At 42.4% G+C, this 27907-nt stretch overlaps 5 protein-coding genes across 5 annotated transcripts; 3 read left to right on the top strand and 2 right to left on the bottom strand.

Annotated features, from left to right (window-relative positions):
* Positions 1 to 454: 454 nt before the first annotated feature.
* LOC9645370 (pentatricopeptide repeat-containing protein DOT4, chloroplastic) lies at positions 455 to 2284 on the bottom strand. Its single transcript, XM_024674950.1, has one exon. It carries the CDS (start codon positions 2282 to 2284, stop codon positions 455 to 457), a length of 1830 nt encoding a protein of 609 aa, XP_024530718.1.
* Positions 2285 to 5704: 3420 nt separating this feature from the next.
* Positions 5705 to 7264, bottom strand: LOC9646036 (inactive protein kinase SELMODRAFT_444075-like). Its single transcript, XM_002969695.2, has 6 exons — positions 6697 to 7264; positions 6471 to 6628; positions 6347 to 6423; positions 6141 to 6288; positions 5935 to 6096; positions 5705 to 5878 (listed from the first exon to the last, which is right to left on the bottom strand). Exons 1-6 carry the CDS (start codon positions 7262 to 7264, stop codon positions 5705 to 5707), a joined length of 1287 nt encoding a protein of 428 aa, XP_002969741.2.
* Positions 7265 to 8454: 1190 nt separating this feature from the next.
* LOC9646035 lies at positions 8455 to 10541 on the top strand. Its single transcript, XM_024674948.1, has 11 exons — positions 8455 to 8640; positions 8705 to 8903; positions 8963 to 9035; positions 9100 to 9244; positions 9295 to 9395; positions 9452 to 9583; positions 9637 to 9760; positions 9807 to 9905; positions 9958 to 10109; positions 10174 to 10248; positions 10294 to 10541. The coding sequence occupies exons 1-11, from the start codon at positions 8455 to 8457 to the stop codon at positions 10454 to 10456; spliced, it is 1449 nt and encodes a 482-aa protein (XP_024530716.1). The 3' UTR covers positions 10457 to 10541.
* Positions 10542 to 12990: 2449 nt separating this feature from the next.
* LOC112346267 lies at positions 12991 to 14564 on the top strand. Its single transcript, XM_024674844.1, has 4 exons — positions 12991 to 13138; positions 13215 to 13999; positions 14085 to 14330; positions 14383 to 14564. Exons 1-3 carry the CDS (start codon positions 13136 to 13138, stop codon positions 14326 to 14328), a joined length of 1032 nt encoding a protein of 343 aa, XP_024530612.1. The 5' UTR covers positions 12991 to 13135; the 3' UTR covers positions 14329 to 14330; positions 14383 to 14564.
* Positions 14565 to 20813: 6249 nt separating this feature from the next.
* LOC9646034 (myosin-9) lies at positions 20814 to 22322 on the top strand. The gene is made up of 3 exons (XM_024674862.1): positions 20814 to 21808; positions 21877 to 22122; positions 22175 to 22322. The coding sequence occupies exons 1-2, from the start codon at positions 20949 to 20951 to the stop codon at positions 22118 to 22120; spliced, it is 1104 nt and encodes a 367-aa protein (XP_024530630.1). The 5' UTR covers positions 20814 to 20948; the 3' UTR covers positions 22121 to 22122; positions 22175 to 22322.
* The last annotated feature ends 5585 nt before the right edge of the window (positions 22323 to 27907 follow it).

Below are 27907 nucleotides of genomic sequence, written 5' to 3'. Positions count from 1 at the left end.
GTTCCCATTTATTACAGCTGCAGCATTCCATAGGTTCCAAAGCTTGCATTGTTGAAAGCATACCATCTTGAGAGGAGTCTTGCAGCTATCAAATCTTCCTTGGTTACAACTGACTATGAAATCTTGCATTCTTGGATCAAATAGTTTACAGGCTCTTGTTGTCAAAATGGAAGCCGTCATGGCAGAGCGACTGATATGCTTTGAGCACAGCTTTCCGTCCAGAAACTAGCCCAGACACAAGTCCAACGTAGTTTGACATGTTAGATCCTGAATGAGCTGCAGCATTGGGATTAACATGTCCACCTCCGTAATCAAATGGTCTTGGAGATGGTTCAAGCAACCCACCTCAACTATCCATCAATTGGTCTTGCTGATCTCTCTGGGAAGAAGGTCACTTGTTTTCAAACGAATGAGGCTCTTCCGCACCATCTCACGAGCGCCAAGATCATGTGAATTACGAAATATGTGCTCCTTTTTCTTGTGATCGAGCTTTCAACTCCTCCATTCTCTGTTTGATCGCGGCGCTTTCATCCCGCTCACCGGCCTCGCCCAGGATGTTTGCGAACATCACATACGTCGACCAATGCCGAGGCTCCAGCGCAAATGCCCGCTCCGCGACCCGCCTTGCGCGCCTCACATCCTTGTGAGTGGAACACGCCGCTAGCAGCGCAATCCACAGCACTGCCACTCTCACCGGCAACTCCTCCACAAACCTCTCCGCCTCGTCAAGCTTCCCGCACCGTCCCAGAGCGTCCACAACGCAGCCGTAGTGCTCCACGCGTGGAAGGATCTCGCAGTCCTCCACCATGCACCGCAAGAGCACTGGGAAGCTCTCGAGCAATCCTCCGTGACTGCACGAAGACAAGACGCTCACAAACGCGATGCTGTCTGGAGCGACGCCATCGAGCTGCATTCCCGCGAAGAGCGACAGCGTCATCTCCAGATCCCCGGCTTGGGCGTGGGCCGAGACGAGGGACGTCCAGGAGATCACGTTCTTGCTCGCCATCTTTTCGAAGATTTCCCTAACGCTCTCTAGCCTCCCAAGCTTGGAGTACATGTTCATGAGCGAGTGGCACAGGGCCTCGTTCGAAGCAACCTCGCTCTCTTCGATCAGTCTGTGAGTGGCAATTCCTTCGGCAAGGTCTTTCGCACCAGAGCAAGCAAGAACAAGGCAGAGAAAAGTGACGTGGTCCGGCTCTACGTCGATCCTTTTGAAGAGCTCCATCGCCTCGCGGAAGTGGCCTCCTTGGGTGTAAACCGTGAGCATGCAGTTCCATGAGTTGCGATTCTTGTGTTGGATCGTGTCAAACGCTGCTCTCGATTCTTCCACAGCCCCGCATTTCCCATACATGAACACGAGAGCGTTTGCCACGACTGTGTTGCTCTCGAATCCCCTCGAGACGACGATCCTGTGAACTTTCCTGCCCTGCTCTAGCGATGCCAGGCTCGAGCAAGCGTCGAGAGCGCTCACGCAAGCAACCGCGTCGGGTTCCAATCCTCCATGAGCGAGCAGCCTCTCGAAAATCTCCATCGCTTCTTTTCCATGGCCGTGCTGGGCATAGGTCGATATCAGCGTCGTCCAGGTGACGAGGTTCTTTTGCGGCATTCTCTCGAAAACTAGCCTGGAATCTGTCAGGCTTCCACATTTCCCATACATTGTGATCACCGCAGTCCCGACTATAACGTTTGATTCCAGGCCCAGAGCTTCGATCCTTGCGTGAAACTTTCTAGCTTGCGGGAGAAGCCTGGGCCCCGTGAAGGAGGCAAGAACTGTCACGCAAGTCACCGGGGATGGCTTTATTCCATCGAGCTCCATCCGTCTAAACAGCAACAATGCCTCGGAGAAGTGCCCATCCCGGGCAAAAGCTGCGATCATGATAGTCCACGAGAAAAGATCTCTGTTGCAAATGCCGGCAAATACCGCACACGCTAGATCAAGCTGCCCAAGCTTCCGATAAGCCTGTAGTATCATGTTTCCCACGAACTGGTCTTCGGCGCAGCCGGGATGCCTCGCGGACACGAAGTCGTGCACACGACGAACTTGTGCTAGATTATTCTCTTGTACGCACCACTTGAGAAGAGACACGAAAGCTCTCGAAACTGTCGTGTTGATGCTAATCTCCCCTGCTTGCTCGACCACGGCATCCACGGCTCGCGAGAGTTCTCCATACCTTCGCTTCCATCCGTCCACATCGGTCTCCAAGAACTTGGCATTGTCACTCATCACCGATGCCGCTGCCGTGTGGAACCGCTCGCGGAGCACCCGAATTCGCCGCAAGCTCATCTAACAGGATCGATCTATCCCATGACCACGGAGCCAGCTCTAAACCACAGGAACAATCCGTGGCAAATTCCAATCACGCAAGAGCTGCTTCCCAGATCATCACCGCGCAGAACGAAGATCTCGTCCCGGAGCCCAAATGCCCGCTGCGAGTGGACATTGAAAGCCGGAGAGGGATGGTGTGCGCTCCCGGCGAGAACCCATTCCCCGTCCACGAACTTGTAGAGGCGGTCCGAGGCGGTCAAGCTGTAAATCCCTCTGGAGGTAGAGATGAGCTCTCCGTGATCCATGGCGCTCATCCCGGAGGAATCGCGGTGCCAGGAATCGCTGCCAGGATCATAGACCAACACCTTGCAATGCGACGAAGAGAAGCGCCGCGAGGTTGTACGGCATGGTCGACCGCGGCGTGTCGGTCGCGACATCGTACGACTCGGTCACGGCGACAAAGTCACCGTCGTGGTCGCAGCTCCCATTCACTGTCGCCATAGCGAACTGCGACCGCACGACAGTCGGCTGCCAATTGTTCTCGGTGGAATCGAAGATCCGGGTGTGGTTCTCCACAGTCGAGCGGCGAGAGCTCGTCCTGGATTCCAGCGCGACGAGGAGAGTGCCCACCGCCGCGGTCTTGAATGTGGCGAATGGCACCGCCGATTTCTAGCCCCGTGGGCAATGGATCTGGAAGAGGCGCTTTGGATTTGGAGGGAAGATTGTAAATGCAGTAGGAGTTGTGCCCATTTTCCATGAGGATCACAACGAGCCCGGAAATGCCATTCTTCCTTCTTACCGCCAGGAAATCTTCACTCTCGACCGTCTTCCTCCAAGTCGTTGACACCGATCGCATGCTGCGGTGGTACACCCTGGGGACCTTGGCGAGGCAGTGGCGAGCGACATCGTTTGGAAGCCCCGAAATGAGAGATTTCTTGAGTTCTATAAGCCTATTGATCTTCCAGGGAACCATGGTGGGTGGGAAGGATCTTCTTTCAAATCTGGACACGTATCGCGGATCGCTCGCGGCCACGTGGCATTGTGACACGTGTATTAGGGCTTTCTCCTTTCCAGCGCGGGCAATGCCGCTCAAGCGGTCATCAAATCCACTGGTGTCCAGCCAGCGGATCCAGCAGATGAATGGCGTGATTAACCGTGATTACGGACGTCCAGGCCGCAACGTCCTTGGACGGCATTTTGTCAAAAACACGCCTAGCTACGTCTACCAAGTCCTGATTCCCATACGCGGCTATCATGATTGTCCATGAAAGGGCGCAGGTCTGGCATGGACTCCCACGGCTCCACCGACTTATTAAAAGTGCCCATTTTGGGCAAATGTTTGCACAATAGCTTTCCACGAGACCAGATTTCTTTCAGTAAAGAAGTTCCATGCCAGCGTAGGCTGCCAACATGGCAGTCCACGAGACAAGGTCGTGCTGACGGTTGAATATACTTCTTGCTCGTCCAGATGCCCTGCAACGGTATATGCTGACAGCATGGCAGTCCACGATACCACATTTAGCGCTCATGGCATTTTGCTGGTGATCAAGCAGTTCCACCGTTTGATAGATTTGCTGGGACAAGCACAGCGGCTGGAGCAAGCCGAGGAGCTGCTCCACAGCATGCCCCTTTGCAGCCAATAAGATTGCTTGGACAACTCTTGTGAGATTGAGCAAGGGGAACGAGCAGCAAGGAATGCTTGTAGACTAAATCCTTGCAGCGATGTTGCCTTTACATTGCTATCAAATGTGCATAGCCTGATTTAGTTCTATGCTTGTGTAGAAGCATGATTCTTATCATTTAGAGGAAATAGAAGATTATTGACATTAAACATGAGTATTATATTAGCCGGTTAATTGGGACATGACATATTATTAGACTTAAATAGTATTGGAAGTCCAAACTAAAAAGCTGCCATGTCACTTATTCCGTCATCCTCAACCATTGGATGGGAGCGGAAATAAGTTGTCAAAAGTAATAAATTGCTATCAAGCCCTGGTTTTAATTAGCCGTTAAGGTCTGGAAGATTGAAAATCAATTCTTTTCTAATGGCGAGTGGGTCCACAAATTGTGGACTCGTGGCACGAGAAGATTCCGAGTCGAATAAGCCGGTCCGGTACCTTGCAAAGATGCCTCCTCTTCTTCTGCGGTTACCATTGGATCACAAAACCCATCACAAGCACTGTAGTCCCTCACTCTCAGATTGTGACAGTTTCTACCTCATTCCATCCAGGTCAAATGAATCGGGTGCATTAACTCAAGCAAATTGTTTACAAGTGGATCATCCTTAAGTTGTAGAGATGTGGCAGTAGTTATGCCCACATGGCAGTAATTCTACTGTCGTATCGGAGCCTTGGATACCATTGATCCAAGAAAATCACAGCCTTGGCTGGGATTCCTGAGAATTTAAGCACTGTTAACATGAATGTCAGAATTCAAATTCCGACAACTAGAGCTAGAGTTATGAATGTTTAATCTAACCACATACCTGGTGAGTAGACAAAACGAGGTAAAGTTGATTTGATCCCCGTGAACTTGAAACTCAAACTACCTCTTGTCTAAATGGCTGCTGTCTCCAATCCGGTAGATATCAAAGAATCAACGTATCCAGACGGTGATTAAACCGGTTGAGGAAAGGTCTGCACAGAATCAATCAGCCTTATTGATTAAATAAAAGAGAGAGTAAAATGAAAAATTCTTCTCGGTTCTTTTCAAGCTTTCTCTTCCTCAAGTGGCATTATTAACCAATGGTGCAAATAGATCCCAGGAATGGAGAAGAGCAATCCTCGTTAACACTCTTGCAGAGTTAATTTTCTATACTCCTCCATTCCTTCATGAAGTCCACCTTTATGTCTTTCTGAGTGTAAACAATGCTGAGTGACCTTGTGAGAAGAATATTACCTCCAAATGGATAATCATTCTAGAGGATGATGGGCCAAGTAGAAGAGGAGCACAAAGCAAAGGCGAATGAGATCCGAATGTGGTGGCGTGTTTTTATTTTAACCAGGTCTCTATTTTATAGATAATCGGCTAGAAATTATTTTTCCTTCCTTCCAACGGATCTATAATCTTGTTTTGAATTTAACGAACCTGACATTTATGGACTTGCAACATCCTCCTCACCAACATGTGCCCAAAGCTCCTCGGGGTGCTGGGAATCGGTGGCTTGTTTGGCTGCTTTGTGGTGGTGGTGTTAGTGCCCTGGATCTTCACCCTGTTCAAGGTTCCCAAGACCAAAGGCATGCCGCTGGAGGTGATCTCCGAGTTCTTTGCGATGGATGGCGCCAGCCAAGATCACTCTTTGAAACTTTGATCCTGAGAAGCTCTTTGTATGACTTTGGATTATAGTAGCTTCTTGTAACAACATCACGAAGAATAGTTTCTCTTTTTCTCTTGAGTATATTACCTATAGTCAACTTTCATGGTAGCTCACGCCATCTAGCTGGTGATCATCTCATTATATGAGAGAAAGCTTTGCTTGCTCGGACTTTTGAGCGTGGTATTGCTTGGAACTCGTGGGATCCGGCTCTTGGTTGTGGGATCCCAGGTGGTAGACATTGTTAGAGCTATGGTGGGTGCTTCACCTCTCTCGCCTTCCAAAATTCGCAACACCTACATGCAACAATGTCAACCTTGTAAGTTCATGATTTTTCTTCGTAAGTATCAACCTGACTCATTCTTGGCCTCTGCGAGGGTTCTCTTCTTAGGCAAAATGCCGCTGCGTGGACCATTGCTTGGATCTCGTAAAGCTGTGACTCCTGGAGTAAATCTTTAACCAGTCGTGGATCCAGTAAAGAATCGGCATCTCTTACATCGAGTTTTGGACGAGCCTGTAATTAATATTAAATAGAAATTTTTAAAAAATGAATCTTACCCATTCTGTGAGACATTGTTCTGCATGAGGCAGAGATATATCTAATGATCTCCGGCCTGTGACCATTTCGAGTAAAATCACACCAAACGAATACACGTCAGCTTTCTCTGTAACTTGTCCACTTGAAGCATACTCCGGGGCCAAATACCTTCAATTCTAAACATTAAATGTCATATTAAAATAACATATGAGTTTTGGTTTCTTACCCGAGTGTGCCAACTACCTTCGTCTCAACTGCGGGCTGGCTGCTTGTATTCCATCTAGCCAATCCAAAATCTCCAACCTGGTACCATATAAGTAATCTAGAAACGATATAGTAACAATGGTTACCATTGGAGCATAGTCATGTGTGAGAAGAATGTTGTGTGGCCTGAGATCTCTGTGAATTATAGTTCCAACCCGGCATTCCTCGTGAAGATATCGCATCGCTCTGGCAGCCCCCAAAGCAATTCCCTGTCTTGCACACCATGGTAACACCGTGTTTTTGTCTGCCACCATTGTCACATGTCAAAGCCAAGTGTTTAGACAAAAGAAAAAAGAAAAGAAAAGAAAGTACCAAATAAGTGATAGTCGAGTGACTTGTTGCAAACAAACTCGTAAACAAGCATTCTCTTGCCATCCTCAACGCAAAATCCTAGCAAAGTTACCAGGTTTCGGTGCTGTGCTCCGCTCAGAACCTTGACCTCTGCACAAAACTCCCTCCCTCCTTGCGTGCTGGCGAGCTTGTGTTGCTTCACGGCAATGTGTTGGCCACCTTTGAGAACGCCCTTGTACACAAACCCAAATCCTCCCTCGGCCAGAAAGTTGGCATGCGAGAAATTGTCTGTCGCCTCCTCGAGCTCAGAATACGTAAACTCTCTCGTCTGTCTCTTGAAATCGCGGGGCTTGTGCTTGCAAACCGAGCAAAGTGGCAGTGCCGAGCTCCCGGGTTTTGGGAAGAGGATGGTGTCCTCGGTGATCGCTTCATCAGTCGTAAGTTTCTCTTTATCCAGCTTGATTGCAGTGTTGGTTTCATCCAATTCTGTCGGCAGTACAGCGTCCAACTCCACTGCCGCATTCTCACTCGGGCCAGGATCAACAGTGACACTGTTATTTGATGTTCCTCCTTTGAGTGCTTTGAACATGAAACCATGGAAAAATTGAATATAATAATGTAAATAACGAAAATGCTATTCACCGTGTTTACTGTGTGTGAGGATCGTGTCGCTGTCCGAATCCCCTCCGGAGGATGAAAAGCAGCGATACTTTCCAACTGTGTCGAGGATTTGGGAGTCGGAGATGTCTTGGAACTGGAGAGATGGTCCCAACACCATCGGGGCGCAAAGCTTGAGAATCTTGCCTTCGTTGTTCCGATCCATGAGAATCATGTTGCAGGAGAGCTGGTCGTTTATATGCTTGCGATGTCTCTTCATATTTCTATCCAGATTCATAGCAAATTAATTAAGAGGACCTAAAAAACAGAAGAAGAAGAAGAAAAAAAAACCTGTCTAGAATAACCCATGTAGGCTGTAGTTTTCTTGTTTCGGTCACAGCAACTAGACTCAGTGGATGCCCAGTAACAATTCGAAGATCTAAACTGGCCTGTTAAAAAGAATATACATAAAAAAAAACCAAAAGTTTAGAATGATTTCTTACGTTTAGATCCTCGCATGCCTTTTGAATATCACTGAGAATTAAGCTGTAGAGCTTCAGTTTCTTACAAATTTCCTCATCCTGGTTGCCAACGATAGACTGTTCAGTCCCCTTCTGGGGCTTGTATCGCACTAAACAATAAATATTAAAATAAAAGGCAAAAAAGAAGCGAAAAAACTTACTGAGTTTTACAATTCCTGTGACTGTTTGCGGTAAAATCCCAAGATGTGTCAAGACATCCCCAGGCTGAAGAATTCTCTCCAACGTCCACTCCACAGCGATGCTTGACATCTCCCTCGACGCATCAAAAATTACCACAATGTTTCGATTAGAAGGAAGAGTAGTAGTAGTAGCAGTAGAACTAGAAGTAGAAGAAAAATGGCCAGGCACAGTGCTGCCCGAAAGTATGGCTATGTTGCTCGGCAAAGGAACACTAGACAAAGATTTTCGATCCATTTCTTCTTTCTAGTTCCCTTTGATCTTGTGATAGATCTTTGCTTGAATTCTCCTCTCGGGGTGATGACCCTGGAATCCTTTCTTGGGAGAAGGAAGAGATTCTAAGGCCGGGATTCCACAAGTATCGAGCAAAGAGAGTAAACAAAGAGGTAAGAGACAAGGGAACATCGGGATTCTCGTCCACTGGCTGCTTATAACTTTACCCGTGTGTAAATTTGGAATGGTTATGGCGGGAAATGATATTCTAGGGTTTATAGAATGGGCGAGGAAGGAGCTCGAGGAGTACCGGCGGCGGCACGACGATGGCGCAGCGGTGCCCGGATGGGCGTGGATGATGTCGCGCGTCTTTTCGTGCTGCCAAGCTCATCCCCGCGTGGTCACGGAAGGGATTCTTCTCGCGGAGCTCTTCCAGGTGAGGACTTCTCGGTCGGTTCGAGGGATTTTTGAGGAATGTAGGTGTTGTTTGTGGATGATAGGCCTGGGGCGAGAGGGAGCGCGGCAGAGGCAGAGGGAGGCTTGCGGAGAATCACCCCGTGATGCAAATGAAGAGGACGAGGAGGGCGCGGTATCAGCATTTGGCAAATGCTGTGACTGTCGACTCGATTCTGGAGAAGAAGTTTGTTTCTCTGGATGCCGTGATGGAGGTCGTTGTTCTGGACATCCACGTCTTGCCTGGTAAGCTCATTTAGCTTGCATTCTCGGTTGATTGATGGTATCACACACAAAGTTTCCAGGGAGCAATAGCTATCTTCTTACGCTTGGAGATCTTTCCAGCGGGAACACAGTCGACCACTATCTGCACCGAAAGTAAGCCAAGAACTTCTGGTATTCGTCTTTACCTTTTTTTGTTGATGGCTTCTTTTGTTCATAGATTTTTTGACATGGTACATGATGAGGAGGGAACTATTAAGAGAGGTCGAGATCTACGCATGACAGGTTGTAGGCTGAGAGTTGGAGATGGATCGTGTGCTCCGCGTCTTTTACCCACAGAGCACCTAGTAGTCCTACTTGACGAGGTGCAGTGAATGTTTGATTTTTTGTGAGTTAGCTACTGTTTTCTACTCAGGACCAAGAACACGATGCAATGCTGCTCGGCGAGCAGTTTCTCTCTGACACTTTCCCGTCTATACAACGTGGAGCTGCCGGAGATTACCATATTTATGCCAAGTAAGTGTTGTTTCGCGTGATCGATCGAGTATGGCTTAATCACTTTGTAACGATAGACTGGAAAAGTCCATGGAGACTGAGACGAACGGCGACAGAAGATGGAAAACAATCTTACTTGTTGATAGTGAGGGAATCACGGTGCCATTCGTCCTGTGGAATGACCAGGTTCCTATCGCCACTTTGCTAAGGTTTCGTATCAGGCTTTCTGCTTTTGTAGTAAACATGTTTTACGTGATTGCAGTGACGGAAGCATGTTGGCCCTTGAACGACCCTTTGTAAACTGTGACACAATGGAGATAAGCCTGGAGTCTGGAACATGCACTCGGATCTATTGTGTGCCGCCCTGTCTTCAACTCGAGCAAGAGGTAAAACTGCGTTTACTTCGGAATAATCTTCGAATCGTTGTCAAAGGTGACAGTAGCGTCTGATCACGAAACATGTCTTGGATCGGAAGTGCTAATTCCACGCAACCCACACGGTGCTGTTGATCTCAACCATTTCCCCGCTCGTGTATGTACAATGCAAATTTTCTCATTCCTACTGATTGAAGCTTCTGGTAAAGGACTTGAGACCAAAGATGTTCAACCTTGCAGTTTATGGTACAGCAGCGTTTGTTGGTTGTCAGATTTCATCTGCCAAGCAACCATCTATACTGTCTATTAACGACGACACGGGAATTATCGAGATTGAGCTTCAGTTCATGCTGGAGAGCTGGTAAAAATGTTTAATTGTTTTTCTTTTATTTTTGATTTTTTCTGAGAGTGACTTTGGCTGGCAGGTCTTTTGGCGAGGTTTATTCCGGACAACTTGTGTTTATATCCGGCCTTGCTACTTATACAGATACTGGTGAAAGGTAAAAGAAAAACTCTCTCGCCTCCTTAACGATTATTCGTTGCAGGCTGAAATGTTCTTGGACCGAGAGCACGGAAGGAGCATCTTTCGTGAAGGTTTCCCATCTCACTGCAGTCATCTCTTCCCCGTGTCTTCACAGCATTGTTCCTGTCTCTCGATGGTCTAGCTATGGCCAGGTAGGAGAGATTCCTTTTAAGCTCTCTATTTGACCTGAGAAGATGATGTCGTAAGGCTCGAAAGAGTGGAGCTCCAGCTTCATAAAATACACGGTGCTTGTGGTCGGCGTGTGACGGATGAAAGTGGCGCTTGGTTTTGTTGTTTCTGTACACGTAGTTGCGATCAAGCGTCGCTCTCTTTCCACGCAGACGTCTATCTTTTTGACGTTGGAGAACCAGGCAGGGAAATTTGTGCTAGAGTCGATGGTGAGGCTGCATTCAATCTTCTTCAAGTTTCTCCTGAGACTTTTTGTAGTTGGCCCGAGGTATTTTTTGTTTCTGGACTACAAACTATGACTTTTGAGCTTATTTTTCACAGGATGCGCAAGTGATGTACTTACTAAGTTTCGATGGCAAAGAGTTCTTAATATCTTTTTTCCAGAGTCAAGGTTGGTTGTGCAGTTAAATAGTTAAGTTAGTTATTTTTTATATACTCAAAATATTCACTGATAATTTTAATAATTTGCTGTGTGTTGCATGCAATAATGCTTGCTTAATAGTAATGTCCAATAATTCAATTGATCAATAATTATAAACATGTTTATCATTTATAAATCAAGATTAATCTTATTGCATATTAACCATTAGATTATAGAATAAAAAAAATAGATGGAAACTCTGAAATACTTTGAGAGTTTTTCATCCCGTGGCGGCAGCGGTGGTGGCGGCTCCCTCCATCTCCGCGATCTGGTACGATGACTGTGTGGCGCGCTTGTCATCCCCGTGCATGAAATTCATTTCGTTTTATATGAAAAACTCTAGAAACATGTAAATATTATAAATGTATTTGGTTTACTATTCACATGGTTTTCAAGAGCACGCGAAACAGGACGCACTTGAGGCTTGTCCACGAAGCAGAAGCCATCGACGGTAATATTCTTGCATCTGCTTTCACGAGAGCAAATGTCTTATACGGGTGATCTGATAAGGAGCTTTGTTCCCGAGATTGTTCTTGCTGATAGCATCCGGAACCCGGCTTTCCATGAGTGGGATATCAAAGAACAAATATCTCTTTCTCTTTTTTTCTTTTTTTTCTTACAGGGTTGATTGGATTCACATGCTGACATCTTGAGAGAAGAGATTAAAGATATTGCCAACTCAAGCAATGCTTCTGGAAGCTTTGCATCCCGCTGGTTACAATGGCCCTCTTGGCAAAGTGCTGGTGGCAAGTGAGTCCTCATTGGATAAACTCTGACTCTCGTGCTTTTCACGAGTTTCTAGCTTTCTCATGTCTTCCTGCTTTCGTTATTCTTGTGTTTTTTCTAATAGCAGGGAGATTTTGTGGGCAAACTAAACAGCTTCACGGATGGTTTTCGCTGGGTCTGGCATCAAGCACGACTATTTTCTCTCGCTGGTGAAACCGTTGTTTGAGGACATGCCTCTGGTGGCGCCCCCAGAGGTAGCCCCTTCAAGGCGAGAGTGATGTAAGAGTTTTTCCTTTCTTTCATTTTTGTGTTTTCTCTTTGTTGGAAGTCTAAATGGATTTAGCTCTTCCATTTTTAAGCAGACTACATGGGCTTCCATCGCTTTTGAAATCCCTGATGGCTGGAGAAGCGAACGCAATGCTGTTGCAGCAACTGTGTTACAGGTAAAGCTTCCCCTTCTTTCTCAAGTTTGCTGGAAGAAAATGTTAACTTTTTTTTTTTTTTTTCCGTTTTAGTCGGTTCGTTTTCAACTGGGGGCCTGGGCAAGGTCATCCAGTCCAGATTGTGTATCTATGAATCGTGGTTTGGTTTTAGTGTTCTTACTTAGTTCGCATTCTCGTTTTCCATCCCAAGGTGGAAAATTTTACTGCTTTTACTTCTGTGTACAATGACTCCGGCTTGTTTGGGATCCACGCATCTTCTGTGAGTAGCGCTCTCAAGTAATATTTGTCTCAAATGCGTGTCCTTGTGCTGTTTATCTAGGAGCACAAGTTTGTAGACGGACTGGTAGATATTGTAGGAGACGAGAAGGTACTCAACTTGGAACTCTCTTTTTTCACTTCTCTATGAACGTTCTTTCCATTGTAGTCGACGAAGAATGCAACCATTTCACTTGTTTTGGTGAATCTCAAGCCTCAGGTTCGTGATTTCTCGTTTCTCTATGCACAGAAGAACTATATATTTTCTTATAGGTGGTCGTGAATAAGGACATTGATCGGCAAATTCTCACCTATGGTTGCAGGTTAGAGACTACATAATTTGTAAATTGTTTTGTGAGCTTTTTATTTTGGGGACAGGAAGCCTGCAAAAGAATTTATCAACGCAGTTCATGAGCACTTTTGATGACCCTTGTAAAGTTGCGGAGAAGATGGCTTGCTACGGTGATGGTATGTATATCACAAAGTTTTCATATTTCTATCAATTTAAAACCTTTCTCGCAGTTAAAAGAGTTGCTCTTCTTGACAAAGTTTCTTTGCGGTTTCAATAAATAACTTTTAGTAATAATTAAAACAAAAGTGATTTTGGTAAATGTATTAAAATTAATCTAAATTGACAACAGCCGTTAGATGAAAATTAATCCTATGACCCAGCATTCGTTTAGGGTTATTGGCGAAGTGCTTGGCGGCGAGTGGAGCGATGAGCAGCAGGTCACTCCCGATCCCAAGTCGCCCCCCTTGCCAAGATATCTCTCGCCAGAGCAAAGAGGGAATTCCCCCTCGAAGCTGAGAGATTGGATGCCAAGCAGAATATGGTATTCATGCCTCTGCCCTCGTAGAAGCTTTGTGGTAGCTCTTTGTCCTGGAATCCTCGTTTTTTTTTTCTTCCAGGGAACTACATTGCGCCTGGAGAGAATCGTCCGTGCGTCCCGATTTTTTACGTGGAGTGCACTGTCTGCATGGCCTCTTCCAGCGGGTGACTGGAAGAAATCTCTGGATGGCGATTTTGGTTTTGCGGTGGATGCGGCAGCGAAACGTTTCAGCCTGCGGAAGGAAGATCTGGAGGCCAAAATCAGTGATCCGAGCTACAAGAACTCGAGGCTGACGCCTGAGGCATGGGCCAGACAGAACTACATCAGGGTTGTTCCCAAGGCAGACCAGGGACTGGAGGGCACAAACACGAGACTCAAAGCTCTGAACTCCACGTTGATCCTGCAAGTCACCAACCAGAAAGAAGAGATCAAGAACACAAAGGCACAGAATGACAAGCTTATGAAGGTCAACAAAGAGCAAGCTGAGAAAATCCAGGAGCTGCAGAAGGACTCAAGGGAGATCGTCAGCCTTAAGGAGGAGATTACCAAACTCACGGAGAGAGTGGCAAAGCTCGAGGAGGAAACTTCGAAGCTGAAGGAGAGAACTTCGAAGCTGAAGGAAGAAACTTCGAAGCTGAAGGAGGAACTTACAGACCAGAGTCGTCAGCTTTCAGCCCAGGGCCGTGAACTCTCAGCATTGCGGCAGAGGTTATCTGCATTGCGCATGTTCGAGCGAGTGCTTCTGCGAAAGCTCTGTGAGGCCGCTCGGGAGAAATGCGTGAGGCTTGCGAGAGAAGCAGATGTGGAAATCCCACTCGCAGCCGATGGAAAAACAAATTGGAATGCGTTTTTCAACATTCCAGGGTAAGTTTTACTTTTTCTTTTTCTTTTTCTTTTTCTTTCTTTCTTCTGTCAACTAGTACTTACATGTGACTTTTATTTCTTTCAGAGTCGTGGTATTGTTAAACGATGCAGGGCTCACCGTGGGGCTCGAGTATGCCAGATCGATCCCGTGGCGTTTGCATGCCGGTACGTATCAAGTGGTGGAGTCGGAGGAGGTGTTCGTGGACACAGTGCTGGAGCTGATGCTCGACGAGTTCCAGACCAAAATGGAGAACATTCTGGTGTTCGTCTATCCAGCAGCGCAAGCTTCTCTCCAAGCGGCCTTTGAGGCTGACTCTCCGACTGAGTGAAGGTGTGTCAATTTCAAGCTTACTAAGCACTGAGCTCTTTGTTTCTTGTGCCAGGTTTTTCAACGCCCTCGAATTTTCTCCCTTTGGTAGCCATCCTCTCTAAGTTCTAGAGCCTCTTGTATAAGTCTGCTGTTCTTACCATCAGAAGATATTCAAAAAGTAAGCTATTTAGTTAAGCAGCTGAAGTAAATGTAAAAGCTCTTTTGTCGTTAAATCTTCTTGCTCATTTTCTTTGAGTGGTTTCCATCTAGCAAATAGAAATAATGAATGAGTCAAGTGAAGGACCTCGTGTGCTAATGGCTAACTAAGTGCACCACAGCTGTTTTAGGGACTGGGAGTCACTCGCAGCATCTACGCAGTGGTAACTGTTACCTAGAGCTTCTGCTTTTGTTGCTGCTTCTTCCACTCCATGGCTCTCAAGCTTCTCTTTTTTGCTAGGGACCTTTGACGCCTGCGATTTTCTTTGGCTTTTCAGACTTGGAATCTCTCTCGGGAGGTGTTGAAGGTACCTGTAAGAGGCCAAATCCCATAGCAATCTTGCCAACCTTCAGTTTCTTCCACCTAAATACAATAAAGAAGTAAGGATCGCTGACCGGAAAATGTAGTTACAGTGGTGCTCCTCTTGTATTCTCGAAAATATGATACAAATCTTTTCTCCATAAGGAAAACAACCGAATGTCCAACGCGTCCCGTTGTTGCAGTACGCCTGACTCTGCAAATAAACGTGTTTGGATCTTGAGGAGGACCATACTGGGCTGTGAAGCGTAAGCGAACTTTACCTGATAATGCACTCCTGAAGCGAGCGCCTTACCCGATAATGCACTCCTGAAACCATTGGCGCACAGAGGTTCTGAGTGGAGCACAGCACCGAAACCTGGTAAATTTGCTAGGAATTTACGTCGAGGATGGAAAGAGAATGCTTGTTTACGAGTTTGTGTGCAACAAGTCACTCAGCTATCACTTATTTGGCTTTTCTTTTCTTTTTCTAAACACTGAAATACACATGGTGTGCAAGAGAGGGAATCGCTTTGGGGGCTGCCAGAGCGATGCGATATCTTCATGAGGAATGCCGCATTGGAACTATATAATTCACAGAGATCTCAGGCCACACAACATTCTTCTCACACATGACTATGCTCCAATGGTAAGATATTTACCATTGTTACTATAAGATTACTTATATGGTAACAGGTTGGAGATTTTGGATTGGCTAGATGGCATACAAGCAGCCAGCCCACAGTTGAGACAAAGGTAATTGGCACACTTGGGGTAAGAAACCAAAACTCATATGTTATTTTAATATGAGATTTAATGTTTAGAATTGAAGGTATTTGGCTCCAGAGTATGCTTCAAGTGGACAGGTTACAGAGAAAGCTAACGTGTATTCATTTGGTGTGGAGATCACTTGATATATCTCTGCCTCATGCAGAACAATGTCTCACAGAATGCGTAAGGTTCATATTTTTATATTTATTTCTATTTAGTATTAATTACAGGCTCGTCCAAAACTCGATGTAAGAGATGCCGATTCTTTACTAGATCCACGACTGGTTAAAGATTTATTCCAGGAGTAACAGCTTTACAAGATCCAAGGAATGGTCCACGCAGCGGCATTTTGCCTGAGAAGAGAACCCTCGCAGAGGCCAAGAATGAGTCAGGTTGATCCTTATGAAGAAAAATCATGAACGTACAAGGTTGACATTGTTGCATGTAGGTGTTGCGAATTTTGGAAGGCAAAGCACCCACCATAGCTCTAAGAGTGTCTACCACCTGGGATCCCACAACCAAGAGCCAGATTCCACGAGTTCACAAGGAGCTTCTCAAGATCAAAGTTTTGAAGAGTTTACTTGAGAAAGTTTTTTTAATAAATTCTCCAATTTATTCTCCCTCTTAGTTCCTAAATCAAATAAACTAAAGAAAACCTACCCAAATCTACGTTGGTCATTTATGTTATATCAGTTTTATTGAGACTATGGGAGACAATTGATGAATGATAATTGCTCATAATGTTCAAAAGCTTAAAAGTATAGTTTTTGTTTATATATTTATTTTGAGGTGCTGATAGAGTTGAATATTTTGAATAAGAAGTTTTAATATAAAGAACTGGAACTACACTTTTTAAAAATTATTAGATGAAAGATAATATACCCAGTAGTTTGTGTTAGAAATGGCAAGAGTGTTTCTTTAATTAATTTTTTGTCCTTCAATAATTTGTTGATATAAAAAAACTCAATCCCAACCATGAAAATGCTCATAAGCCATGACAGTGTGATAGATTGTGAAATAAAAGAAATCTATACATAAAAAGAAAATTTAATAAAATGTCAAGATAATAGGATAAGAAAGGGCCATACAAACAAATGATCAGTTGGCTTAGGGTGTAAGGGATAGGATCCTAACAATCCCTGATTAGTTTATGCCATTTATTTAAGACAAAAAAATCAAGAAAATATACCCCTTTTGGTAAATAAATTCATTTGTAATTTCAAAAATAAAAGGTGTAAGGAATAGGATCCTAACATCCATGATGGCAGAGGATTTGTGAGATGAGTAGCTTGCCATGGTGGGACTATGCCCTGTCACCATAATCCCTGACAATTTTATGCCATTAATTTGAGAAAAACAAATCAAGAAAATATACCCCTTTTAGTAAATAAATTCATTTATAATTTCAAAAATAAAATTTTTAAACATAAAAATTAAAAATGATAATAAACAGAAAAACTCATAACTTATATAGTAGATTTTCAATATACACTCAAAATTTTGTAGGTAGAATATGTAGTTTAATAAGACAAACACCTATATTAGACTTACAAATACATTTTAAATTATATATCCACAATCACATTGCATCTTAATTACAAAATTTAAGGATTACACTTTAAATTTATCTGGATAAATAGATTTTTTATTAAAGTAATCATATAAAATGGAATTCTAAATTTCAGCTATGTAAAGATCTTTTAGATATGCATTAGTAAAAATCTTAATATTTTTATTATGCTATAAGCATCTTCAAGAAACATATTTTCTAAAAAAAGCCAAATAAATTTAAAGTATAAGCTTTAAACTTTATAATTAAGGTGCAATGTGATTGTGAATATAAAAATTGAAGTGCATTTTTAACCATCTCTTTAATTATCATAACCACAATCAACATTTTAAAGTCACAATTTCTAATAATTAAATTTATAATTGAAAGTATACTTTTTTTTAATTCTTAAACAATGGATAGCATAAGCACATTAAATGATGCTAAGTTAAAACACTAACATTGCACTACCAACAAATTGCAGGAGATTATTTATTGTTTCCTTGGTATTGAAGCCCAATTCGATTCTTGTAACTGACAAGTGGGACAAGAATATTCTAAAGGAATATTTAATAGAGGGAGAACCAAGGTTTGATAGACCCTAAAAGAACCATAGTGACCAAAGGGTGGTTTAAATATGATCACGGACAATCATTCCCTGACAAAGGAAGGATTATTAAACAACAATGTCAAAACCTACCCTAAGCCAATAGATTAAAGGGGTGATTAGTTGACGAAAAATGATTTACACAAAGATGAGATCACCCACCTTATATTCCTGGAATTGGAAATGCTTATTAAAAAACTTCTTCACTCTATATTGAGCTGTTTGCAAATTCTGTTTGCACACCATTAAAATTTTATTAATTTATATGATTAAATCAGCTGCCTCTGAGTCAAACTTAATTTGAACATCTTTACTCAAATGCAATCCTAACTCCACCGTTGTTTAGGGATGTCTTCCAAACATGGCAAAGTAAAAACTTAGTTTAATTCCATTGTGTTAGTTATTGTTGTATGCAAATTGCACTAACAAAAAATATAGATCCCATTATCCTTACCTTTGACCAATGCTATAGTTAAACATCTTTGGTAAATGCTTTTACAATGTAGTATATCCTTCACCACCTGATTCACACGTTTAGTTTGCCCATCCGTTTGAGAATGATCTCCACTGAAGAGTTTCAAAATCATTTATATGACCTTTTCAAAGCTCTTCCAAAATCCATTAGTGAACTTTGAATCTCAATCACTAATGATGTCCTTCGGTAAACTAAAATCAAGAAAAACCTTCTCCAAGTAGACTGTAGCTAAATCTGAGGCAGTGATAGTTTTCTGAAGAGCCAACAGTTGCACATACTTCATCAAATGACTCATACTTACTCATTTTGCCTTTGTGTTCATAGCAAAAAAGTGATAAAGTCCATAGAAATATTACACCAATGGCTTTGAGGAATAGGTAAAGGTTGCAAAAATCCCCTTGGCTTCTCCCGTAACACATTTACTCATTGATAGAGCTCACATGATTTACAATACTCGAAGATATCAGTCTTTGTATTTGTTCAATAAAAATTGTGCTTAATCAACTCATACATTTTCTTTCCCCCAAAATGACCAACCTCTGGACAATCATGATAGTGGAATAAAGCTTGAGTAACTAACACATCCACCTATGGCAACTATACACGGGCATTGTAATAAAAAATTGCAGCCACCAATAAGAAAAGTGCTTCCATCTGAGTTCGCAAAGAGACCATCTTAGCATCCTGAGCCTGAGCGCACTCTATATTTAATTTTCCCGAAGGATGCTCAATAAAAAACTTCATAAACTCCATGAGTTTAACCATTCAACAAGTTTGTCTAGTGTTTAACTCCTTTTATATGAAAAGATATATAAAAGGTTTGTGATCTATCAACACTACAAATATTGCACTATAAAGATAGTGCCATAAAGCATGAACAATGAAGAGTAACTCTTGCTCATATGTAAAATAACGTTGCTTTACTATATTCAAAGTTCAACTCTTATATGTAATAAGTTGTCCCTCTTGCATAAAAACTTCTCCCAATGCATAACCATTTGCATCATATATTACCTTATAAGGTTTTGATAGATTAACAATATGAAGCATTAAAGCCTTGCTTAACAATCGTTTCAATGCCATAAAACTCTCCTCATGTGGCTTCTTCCGCTCAAATGGCATGTTTTTGCACAACAATCGTGTCAAAGGAATAGCCACTTCCACAAACTTATACTAGAAATATTAGTAATAAATAACCATACTATAGAAGTTGTATAACTGAGTTATTGAAGTCGATGTAAGTTAGTTCTCCACCACAACCACCTTCCTTGGATTTGCAATATAGCTTAGATATTCCACCTCTGACTTTATAAATTCATATTTTCTCTTTTTTACATAAAATTTACTGTCACGTAATAACAAAAAAACCTTACACAAATGCACCTTATACTCCTCTATATTCTTGTTGAAAACATGAATATTGTCCAAGAAAATCTCCACAAACTCATAAAGATAATGCTTAAATACCTTCATCATCAACTAAGTAAATGTGGTTAGTGCATTTATAAAACCAAACAACAGAATTGTAAACTCAAAATGCCCAAAGCTTATATTAAATGCTATCTTAAAAATAAATGTATCATCCATTGCAATTTGATGATATCCACTCCTCAAATCAATCTTGGTAAACACTAGTGCTTCACCAAATTTGTTTAAGATATCATTCACATGTGGCATCAACATATTATCCTTTATTATCTTCTTGTTCAAGACACGATAATTAATACACATCCATATTAAATCATTTTTCTTCTTCACAAACACGATTAGAGCACCAAATGAAGACTTACTTATTTGAATAAATCCAAACTCAAAGAACTTATTAACTTGTCATTGAACTTCTTGCTCCTTTGCATAACTTAATCAAAATGGATACCAATAAATTGGTTATGTCCCTAGCTCTAATGTAATCCTATGCTCCACAATTTATAATGAAGACAATCCATGAAAAAATTTAGAAACATCAAAAAACTCTTCAAGTATAGCTAATATTATTGTTGAGAACCTAGAGAAGGTACTCAACTTGGAACTCTCCTTTTTCACTTCTCTATGAACGTTCTTTTCATTGTAGTTGATGAAGAATGCAACCATTTCACATGTTTTGGTGAATCTCAAGCCTTGGGTTCGTGATTTCTTGTTTCCCTATGCACATAGGAACTATATATTTTCTTATAGGTGGTTGTGAATAAGGACATTGATTGGCAATTTCTCACCTATAGTTGCAGGTTAGAGACTACATAATTTATAAATTGTTTTGTGAGCTTTTTATTTTGGGGACAGGAAGCCTGCAAAAGAATTTATCAACGCAGTTCATGAGCACTTTTGACGACCTTTGTAAAGTTGGAGAGAAGATGGCTTGCTACAGAAGGTATATATATCACAAAGTTTTCATATTTCTATCAATTTAAAACCTTTCTCGCATTTGAAAGAGTTGCTCTTCTCAACAAAGTCTCTTCGCAGTTTCAATAACATAGAGCATAATTCATAGCTTTTCATAATAATTTATATTAATTCAGTTTTAACAAAAGTGACTTTGGTAAATGTATTAAAATTAACCTGCCGCCCACCATTCGTTTAGGGTTCTTGGCGAAGGGGTTGGCGGCGAGTGGAGCGATGAGCAGCAGCGGCAGCGGTAAGTCACTCCCGATCGATTGGCGCCCCCCTTGCCAAGATATCTCTCGCCACAGCAAAGAGGGAATTCCCCCTCGAAGCTGAGAGATTGGATGCGAAGCAGAATAGGGTATTCATGCCTCTGCCCTCGTAGAAGCTTTGTGGTAGCTCTTTGTCCTGGAATTCTCGTGTTTTTTTTCTTTCCAGAGAACTACATTGCGCCTGGAGCGTGCGTCCCGATTTTTTACGTGGAGTGCACTCTGTCTGCATGGCCTCTTCCAGCGGGTGACTGGCAGAAATCTCTGGATGGCGCTTTTGGTTTTGCGGTGGATGCGGCAGCGAAACGTTTCAGCCTGCGGAAGGAAGATCTGGAGGCCAAGATCAGTGATCCTAGCTACAAGAACTCGAGGCTGAAGCCTGAGGCATGGGCCAGACAGAACTACATCAGGGTTGTTCCCAAGCCACACCAGGGGCTGGAGGGCGAAAACACGAGACTCAAAGCTCTGAACTCCAAGTTGATCCTGCAAGTCACCAAACAGAAAGAAGAGATCGAGAACAAGCTTATGAAGGTCAACAAAGAGCAAGCTGAGAAAATCCAGGAGCTGCAGAAGGACTCAAGGGAGAGCCTTAAGGAGGAGAATACCAAACTCACGGAGAGAGTGGCAGAGCTCGAGGAGAAGCTGAAGGAGGAAACATCGAAGCGGAAGGAGGAAACTTCAAAGCTGAAGGATGAAACTTCGAAGCTGAAGGATGAAACTTCGAAGCTGAAGGAGGAGCTTTCAGCCCAGGGTCGTCAGCTTTCAGCCCAGGGCAAGAGGTTATCTGGATTGCGCATGGTCGAGCGAGTGCTTCTGCGAAAGCTCTGTGAGGCCGCTCGGGAGAAATGCGTGAGGCTTACGAGAGAAGCAGATGTGGAGATCCCACTCGCAGCCGATGGAAAAACAAATTGGAATGCGTTTTTCAACATTCCAGGGTTAACTTTTTCTTTTTCTTTCTTTCTTCTGTCAACTAGTACTTACATGTGACTTTTATTTCTTCCAGGGTCGTGGCATTGTTAAACGATGCAGGGCTCACTGTGGGGCTCGAGTATGCCAGATCGATCCCGCGGCGTTTGCATGCCGGTGTGCATCAAGTGGTGGAGTCAGAGGAGGTGTTCGTGGACACAGTGCTGGAGCTGATGCTCGACGAGTTCCGGACCAAAATGGAGAACATTCTGGTGTTCGTCTATCCAGTAGCGCAAGCTTCTCTCCAAGCAGCCTTTAAGGCTGACGCTCTGACTGAGTAAAGGTGTGTCAATTTCAAGCTTACTAAGCATTGAGCTCTTTGTTTCTTGTGTCAGGTTTTTCAACGCCCTCGAATTTTCTCCCTTCGGTAGCCATCCTCTCGAGTTCTGGAGCCTCTTCTACAAGTCTGTTATTCTTACCTTTGGAAGATATTCAAAAAATAAACTCTTTAGGTAAGTGAGTAAGTTAAAGTAAACGTTAAAGTTTTTTTGTCGCTAAATCTTTGTGCTTATTTTTTTTGTCTGTCATGGAATGGCTTCCATCTAACAAATAGAAATAGCAAATGAGTCAAGCGAAAATAGCAGGAGGTGAGAGTTTCCTCGAGTTTCCTCGCGTGCTAATGGCTGACTAAGTGCACCACAGCTCTTTTATGGACTGGGAGCCACTCACAACATTTACTCAGTGGTAACTAGAGCTTCTACTTTTGTTGCTGCTTCTTCCACTGCATGGCTCTCAAGCTTCTTTTTTTTGCTGGGGACCTTCAACGCCTGCGATTTTCTTTGGCTTTTGAGACTTGGAATCTCTCTCGGGAGGCATCGAAAGTAGCTGCAAGAGGCCAAATCCCTAGCAATCTTGCCAACCTGCAGTTTCTTCCAAGTAGAGGACAAAGAAGTAAACCGGAAAATGTAGTTACAGTGGTGCTGCTCTTGTATGCTCGAAAATATGATACAAATGCTTTTAAGTCTTTTCTCCATGAGGAAAACAACCTAATGTCCAATGCGTCATGTTCTTGCAGTATGCCTGACTCTGCGAACAAACGTGTTTGGATCTTGAGGAGGATCATACTGTGCCGTGAAGCGGAAGCAAACTTTACCTGAACAATCCAGTCGACACCAGGTATATCCGTGAGCAGCGACGTCAGTGCACAAGAGCACACCGGATGGCATCTTTGCAAGGCATTTTTACGGGATTTCTGCAATTAGGACCTGGTAAAGACGTGAATCAAACACAAAGAAAGCTTACTTGCTTCATTTTTTGCAGGCACAGGCCATAAAATATCTGCCATTTTGAAAGAAACGTAAGCTCAGCATCTTTTAGGCATTTTTCTCACTCAGTATTGTCAAATAAAAGACCTATAGTAGAAATAACTTGTTGGATAGCAAATATTGTTAACTGTTTTTAGATTATTGAAAAATGTAGTACCAATAAGATAAGATGTAAATGATATAATTCAATATTTGTGAGAGAATACATTTAAGATATAATATTTACATTTAGATTGTACCAGTTTTTGAAAGTTTGAAAGATGGACAAGAAGACAAATTACAGATGTAAGATGATCATGCATTTTGAATTTGAAAAATCCCTATATCCCCAGTATAATAAAAAATAGTAATAATGGGGACGAATTTGGGTTTGCTGTTTTTATCTTTACCAAATTGTAAACATAGCTGAAATTTAAATTCCATTTTATATGATTATTTTAATAATAAATATATTTATCCAGATAAATTTCAATATTTACAATTTGTGATGCCATCTTAATATTTACAATGATAATTTTCACAATGTTTGTTGAGTTATATTTTTAAGTTGTTAAATTTTAATCATGTTATTCTGAACAGTGCATAATATAAAAGATGTTATATTATACTTGACATTTCTATGAAATTTTTAATCCAGATTTAGTTTGCTTCTTAATTTTAAATTAATTATACAAAAATTCAAATATGTGAAAAGTTTCACACTTTATGCGTTCTAATGCTCTTTTCTTATTTACCATATATAAATTTATTTACCCAATATATACGATAAATATCGGGTACTATCATATACAATATATTACCGATATTACCCAATACCCGGTATACCCAATATATCGTATTTATTTACGCCCAATATCGTCTTCCTATATGGTAAACATGAGGAAGACGAGGCTCTGAAGCCGTTACTGGACAACTTCAGGATGTCTACGAACTTCTCTCACATTTGGAGGGGACACCGGATATTACTGAGCAGCAAAGGGAACTTCCGCAAGCAGGTGTTTCAGGAATGTCATGAGGGAATTCTTGCTGGACATCCAGGTGTAGCAGCCACCACATCGGCAGTTCAAAAGCGTTTCCACTAGATGTATTCCATTTCCACTGTATATAGGCAGGAGTAGGAAAAGGAGTATAGTATAGTATACTGGATACGGGAGATAGAATACATCCAGGCAGCCTATATACTAAAGGATGGGTATCGTACATATATATGGGTAATATCGTATATACCCAATAGATATATATATATATATATACACCTCATATTGGGACAATAAATGTCTAATATATGTTCTACTCAAATAAATATAAGATCATGTCCTAGTTATACTCTATAATTATAAATTAATTATAATGTTATAATTGATAATTAAATGTTAATTACCCTAGTAATTTTTTCAATTGCATTTCATCTTATATGGAAATTAAGTTCAGCTTATATTTCCCAAAAGTAGAATGAGAAACAGAATGTTAACCCTGTTATGTAAGGGTTCTAAGGCTTTGATACAGTTTTTTTTCCTAGGAGACAAAAATAAAGCCATACAGCTGTTTAATAAAGATCTTAGAAGAATCAAACAAAGAATGTCATATTGATAATAATTAAGGGAGTATGGTTATTTATGAATCAATCACTTGCTATACAACATTTCTATAATATCAAATAATTACTTGCTAAATAAAATACTCTATTGTCATTAACTTTTTTGGTTTGCTTAAGCAAACCTGATAGTAGTGGATATACTTAGAATATGCTTAGATATTCTAGGATATTCTACCATTTAACGATTGTTATTCATTTAGATTAATTTTGTATTTATAATTTATAAACATGTTTATAATTTATAAACTTTCTTAAACATTTTCTAGTATATTCTTTTTTATTCTACCATCTAATGGTTGATATGCAATAAGATTAATCTTATATTTATACATTATAAACATGTTTATAATTATAAAATTTTATTTGATTAATTAGATTAATAAATAGGAATATTTTTTAAACCTCTTAACAATCTTTCTTAACATTTTCAAACTTCAATTGCTTTTGAAAATGGGAGTGAATCTGTATAATTCCCAAATATGAATTCTGTAAGAGAAATGGATCAGAATAAATACACCCACAATTTAATCTATGGAAACCATCTATCCTCGCTTAGTTTTTCTTCCAAGAAAAAAAAATGACGTAGCGAGGCTTCCTAGAGTTTTTGATGGAATTCAAGGACTGTACCCTAGCAAAAAAAACATCCTGAAAGTAGAAAGAAAAAAAAACCCAAAAGAAAGAGCCAAAAATCACAGAGAGTAATCTTTGCTGTTGATATGGAAGTTCTTTTTTCGTTCTTGCCTGAGATGTAGATCGAGACCTCCTTGTACTATGCCGAATAGATTTTTATCCCTTGATTCAATCACAAGGGATTTATGTCATTCTCAAGACTGGAAATTTCTACATAGGAGCCGACATAGACGATACAACTACAACAGGTCCTCGCATCGAGGAAGCAATGTATCGGACTCTCCGGTGGACCAATCGCTGCATATCTTCTTCTCGTCTCCTGCCACCACAGCTGATGAGCTTTGGGATCATTGGCTGCGCGGATGAAATCTCGTTGGCGAAGTCGAAGATGAGTCACCTGTTGGCGGCACGCGAGTGGATCGCATCGTTGGCATTGTCTTGGCTGCTTTGATCTTGACTATCTTCGTCTTCCAGTTTCTCGAAGACAGTGGAGTGCCGATCGAGTTCTTGGATCCAGGACGCTGTCGCCGTGGCAAACGACAAGAGCAAGATACAAGACTGGCGAGAGAAGGAGATCGCTCACCGGTTCGCTTTTCGTTGGGGTCGATCCAGCAACTAATTGATGTTTAACGTGGTGACAGTGTCCTTTTTGTGGTTCAAGGCAGACTTCGTCCAAGTTCATGGTGACATCTCCGTCATGGCTTTGCTTTTGAAGACTTTGGTTTTGATTTCCTCTCAGCTGTTGCTCTGTCGCATTTTCCTTTGGAAATTTCCCTCGCTCGTGTGGTTTTGGAGATAACTGCGTTGTCACTTTCCTGTCTGATCGGGCGGCTCGGGGACTCGTCCAAATTAGCGGTAAATCTCGGACTAGGATTTCTCGGGCTTTCATGGAGAGCTTAATTCCCTGTGTCTGGCAGTGTTTCTCGGAGAACTTGACTTGGATTTCCTTGAAAGTCACCGATTTCTGACCATTCGCACCGGCAATCTAAGTCGGTGTCGTCCCTGATCCAGAAATTCTAGAAAGACGCTCTGATCCTGGCGAAACAGATTTGATCTTATCCAAGTCTGTCACTCCTGTGACATTTTTCCTTACTAGCGTCTAGATCACTAGGTAGAAGTAAATGCCTGCTTCTTGGTGTATTGTCTGGCTTATCAAAACTCCGGTGTATAAGGAAGGAGCAATTAATTTGTCCTTGCCTTGCCGCTGCCACCATTTAAGCTAAATAGAGAATATTAAGAATATACTAAAGTCTGTTACATATTTAGATGAGACACTGGTTAGGGAAGCGCAGGGGTTACATGCGATCTTTTTAATTCCGGTAGGGAGTATGCAACAGATCATCGAAAGTTGCTGCTTAAGCTGTAGCTACAATGTCTTTTCTATGTCTCACATGACAAAGGAATCTGGTTCTTGGGATTACAAAAAGAAGTTGGAGAACTTGGGTTTGGAGCTCCCATGGACCATCATGGTGGACGACGAATCCCTGGACGTTGCAGCTACTGGCGAAGAGAGCAACTTCTTGCAGGTGTATTATTTCATCTCCGAGATCGGGAAGTGCTAAGGCTGCGCAGAGAAAACAGTTTGATCCGAGCTCTTGGTTTGATCATCTGGGCCTTCGAATTGTCAATGACAGCAAATTGCACTTTGGTTCAAGCTTTGGTCGCAATACAGTGGGACCAACATGGCAGATATGCCCATCAACGAACGAATACGATGCAAATTTATGAGCTTGGGCTTGCCGAAATGCAAAAAATAAATCCCACCATTAGTTGCACGGCGATGCTACTGTCTATCCATGGTCAAAATTAGAGATGGATGATCATTCAAAGGCACATGAAAAGTTTTGGAGGATTGGGTTTGGGAAGCAAAAAGAAGAGAGACTAATGGTGCATAGATTGCAATTGGATGTTTCTCTCCCAGCAATTAAGACTCGTGATGTGGAAGAAGATCTTTGTATTGATGCATTGTATTGCTAATAACACAAGAAGCTTTGTCGAGACACAAGGAAGAAGAGAAACTCAAGCACGTTTGAGACGGCTCTAAGATGAATCTGCGAGGTTGTTTGAATCCCGAAAGCTCAAGAACCTGTTGATGCTTCGCCCCAGTAGTGGCCGTTTTTACAAGCCGTCGGACGTACATTTTCCTTCTGTCGATGCGCAGGATGTGGCTCTCAGCTACACTTCTAGTGTTGGGGGAAGGTGCCTTGGCTTTATCAACAAGGTGCCTCCACCCCCCCCCCCCCCCCCCCCCCCAGGCGAGACACGCCGGTATCCAAGATGACTGGCAGTTCCCCACCACCGTTGGAGTCTTGAAGAAAGACTTTTCTATCTGTTGGGAGACGCTTGCGAATCCACTCTACCCAATGTTTTTCCCTCTCCTTTTGGAGCTCGGCGTTGATCATCTTGAGCTCCAAACTTCGTGGTGGAGCTTTTCTTCTCGTCTCCTGCCACTGCTGATGAGCTTTGGGATCACTGGCTGCACGGATAAAATCTAACCTGTTGATGCCACGGGATCTTCATCATGGCATTGTCTTGGCTCCTTTGATGTTGACTGAGCTGGTCCGGGAGCTTGCCAT

Source organism: Selaginella moellendorffii, unplaced genomic scaffold (assembly GCF_000143415.4).
Source record: "Selaginella moellendorffii unplaced genomic scaffold, v1.0 SELMOscaffold_13, whole genome shotgun sequence".
Lineage (NCBI taxonomy): Eukaryota > Viridiplantae > Streptophyta > Lycopodiopsida > Selaginellales > Selaginellaceae > Selaginella > Selaginella moellendorffii.
Note: the sequence above shows the minus strand (reverse complement) of the source record. Positions and strands in the feature narration are given on the sequence as shown.

What these genes read in the sequence shown, in the direction of transcription:
- LOC9645370 (XM_024674950.1), bottom strand. Translation starts at nt 2,284, where the DNA reads ATGAGCTTGCGGCGAATTCGGGTGCTCCGCGAGCGGTTCCACACGGCA.
- LOC9646036 (XM_002969695.2), bottom strand. Translation starts at nt 7,264, where the DNA reads ATGTTCAAAGCACTCAAAGGAGGAACATCAAATAACAGTGTCACTGTT. An exon ending in CACATGACTATGCTCCAATG is followed by an intron (nt 6,424 to 6,470) that starts GTAACCATTGTT and finishes ATATGGTACCAG; the next exon opens with GTTGGAGATTTTGGATTGGC. An exon ending in AAGGTAGTTGGCACACTCGG is followed by an intron (nt 6,289 to 6,346) that starts GTAAGAAACCAA and finishes TTAGAATTGAAG; the next exon opens with GTATTTGGCCCCGGAGTATG.
- LOC9646035 (XM_024674948.1), top strand. Translation starts at nt 8,455, where the DNA reads ATGGCGGGAAATGATATTCTAGGGTTTATAGAATGGGCGAGGAAGGAG. An exon ending in TAGTAGTCCTACTTGACGAG is followed by an intron (nt 9,245 to 9,294) that starts GTGCAGTGAATG and finishes TTTTCTACTCAG; the next exon opens with GACCAAGAACACGATGCAAT. An exon ending in TCAACCATTTCCCCGCTCGT is followed by an intron (nt 9,906 to 9,957) that starts GTATGTACAATG and finishes CTTCTGGTAAAG; the next exon opens with GACTTGAGACCAAAGATGTT.
- LOC112346267 (XM_024674844.1), top strand. An exon ending in GCGTTTTTCAACATTCCAGG is followed by an intron (nt 14,000 to 14,084) that starts GTAAGTTTTACT and finishes TATTTCTTTCAG; the next exon opens with AGTCGTGGTATTGTTAAACG.
- LOC9646034 (XM_024674862.1), top strand. Translation starts at nt 20,949, where the DNA reads ATGCGAAGCAGAATAGGGTATTCATGCCTCTGCCCTCGTAGAAGCTTT. An exon ending in GCGTTTTTCAACATTCCAGG is followed by an intron (nt 21,809 to 21,876) that starts GTTAACTTTTTC and finishes TATTTCTTCCAG; the next exon opens with GGTCGTGGCATTGTTAAACG.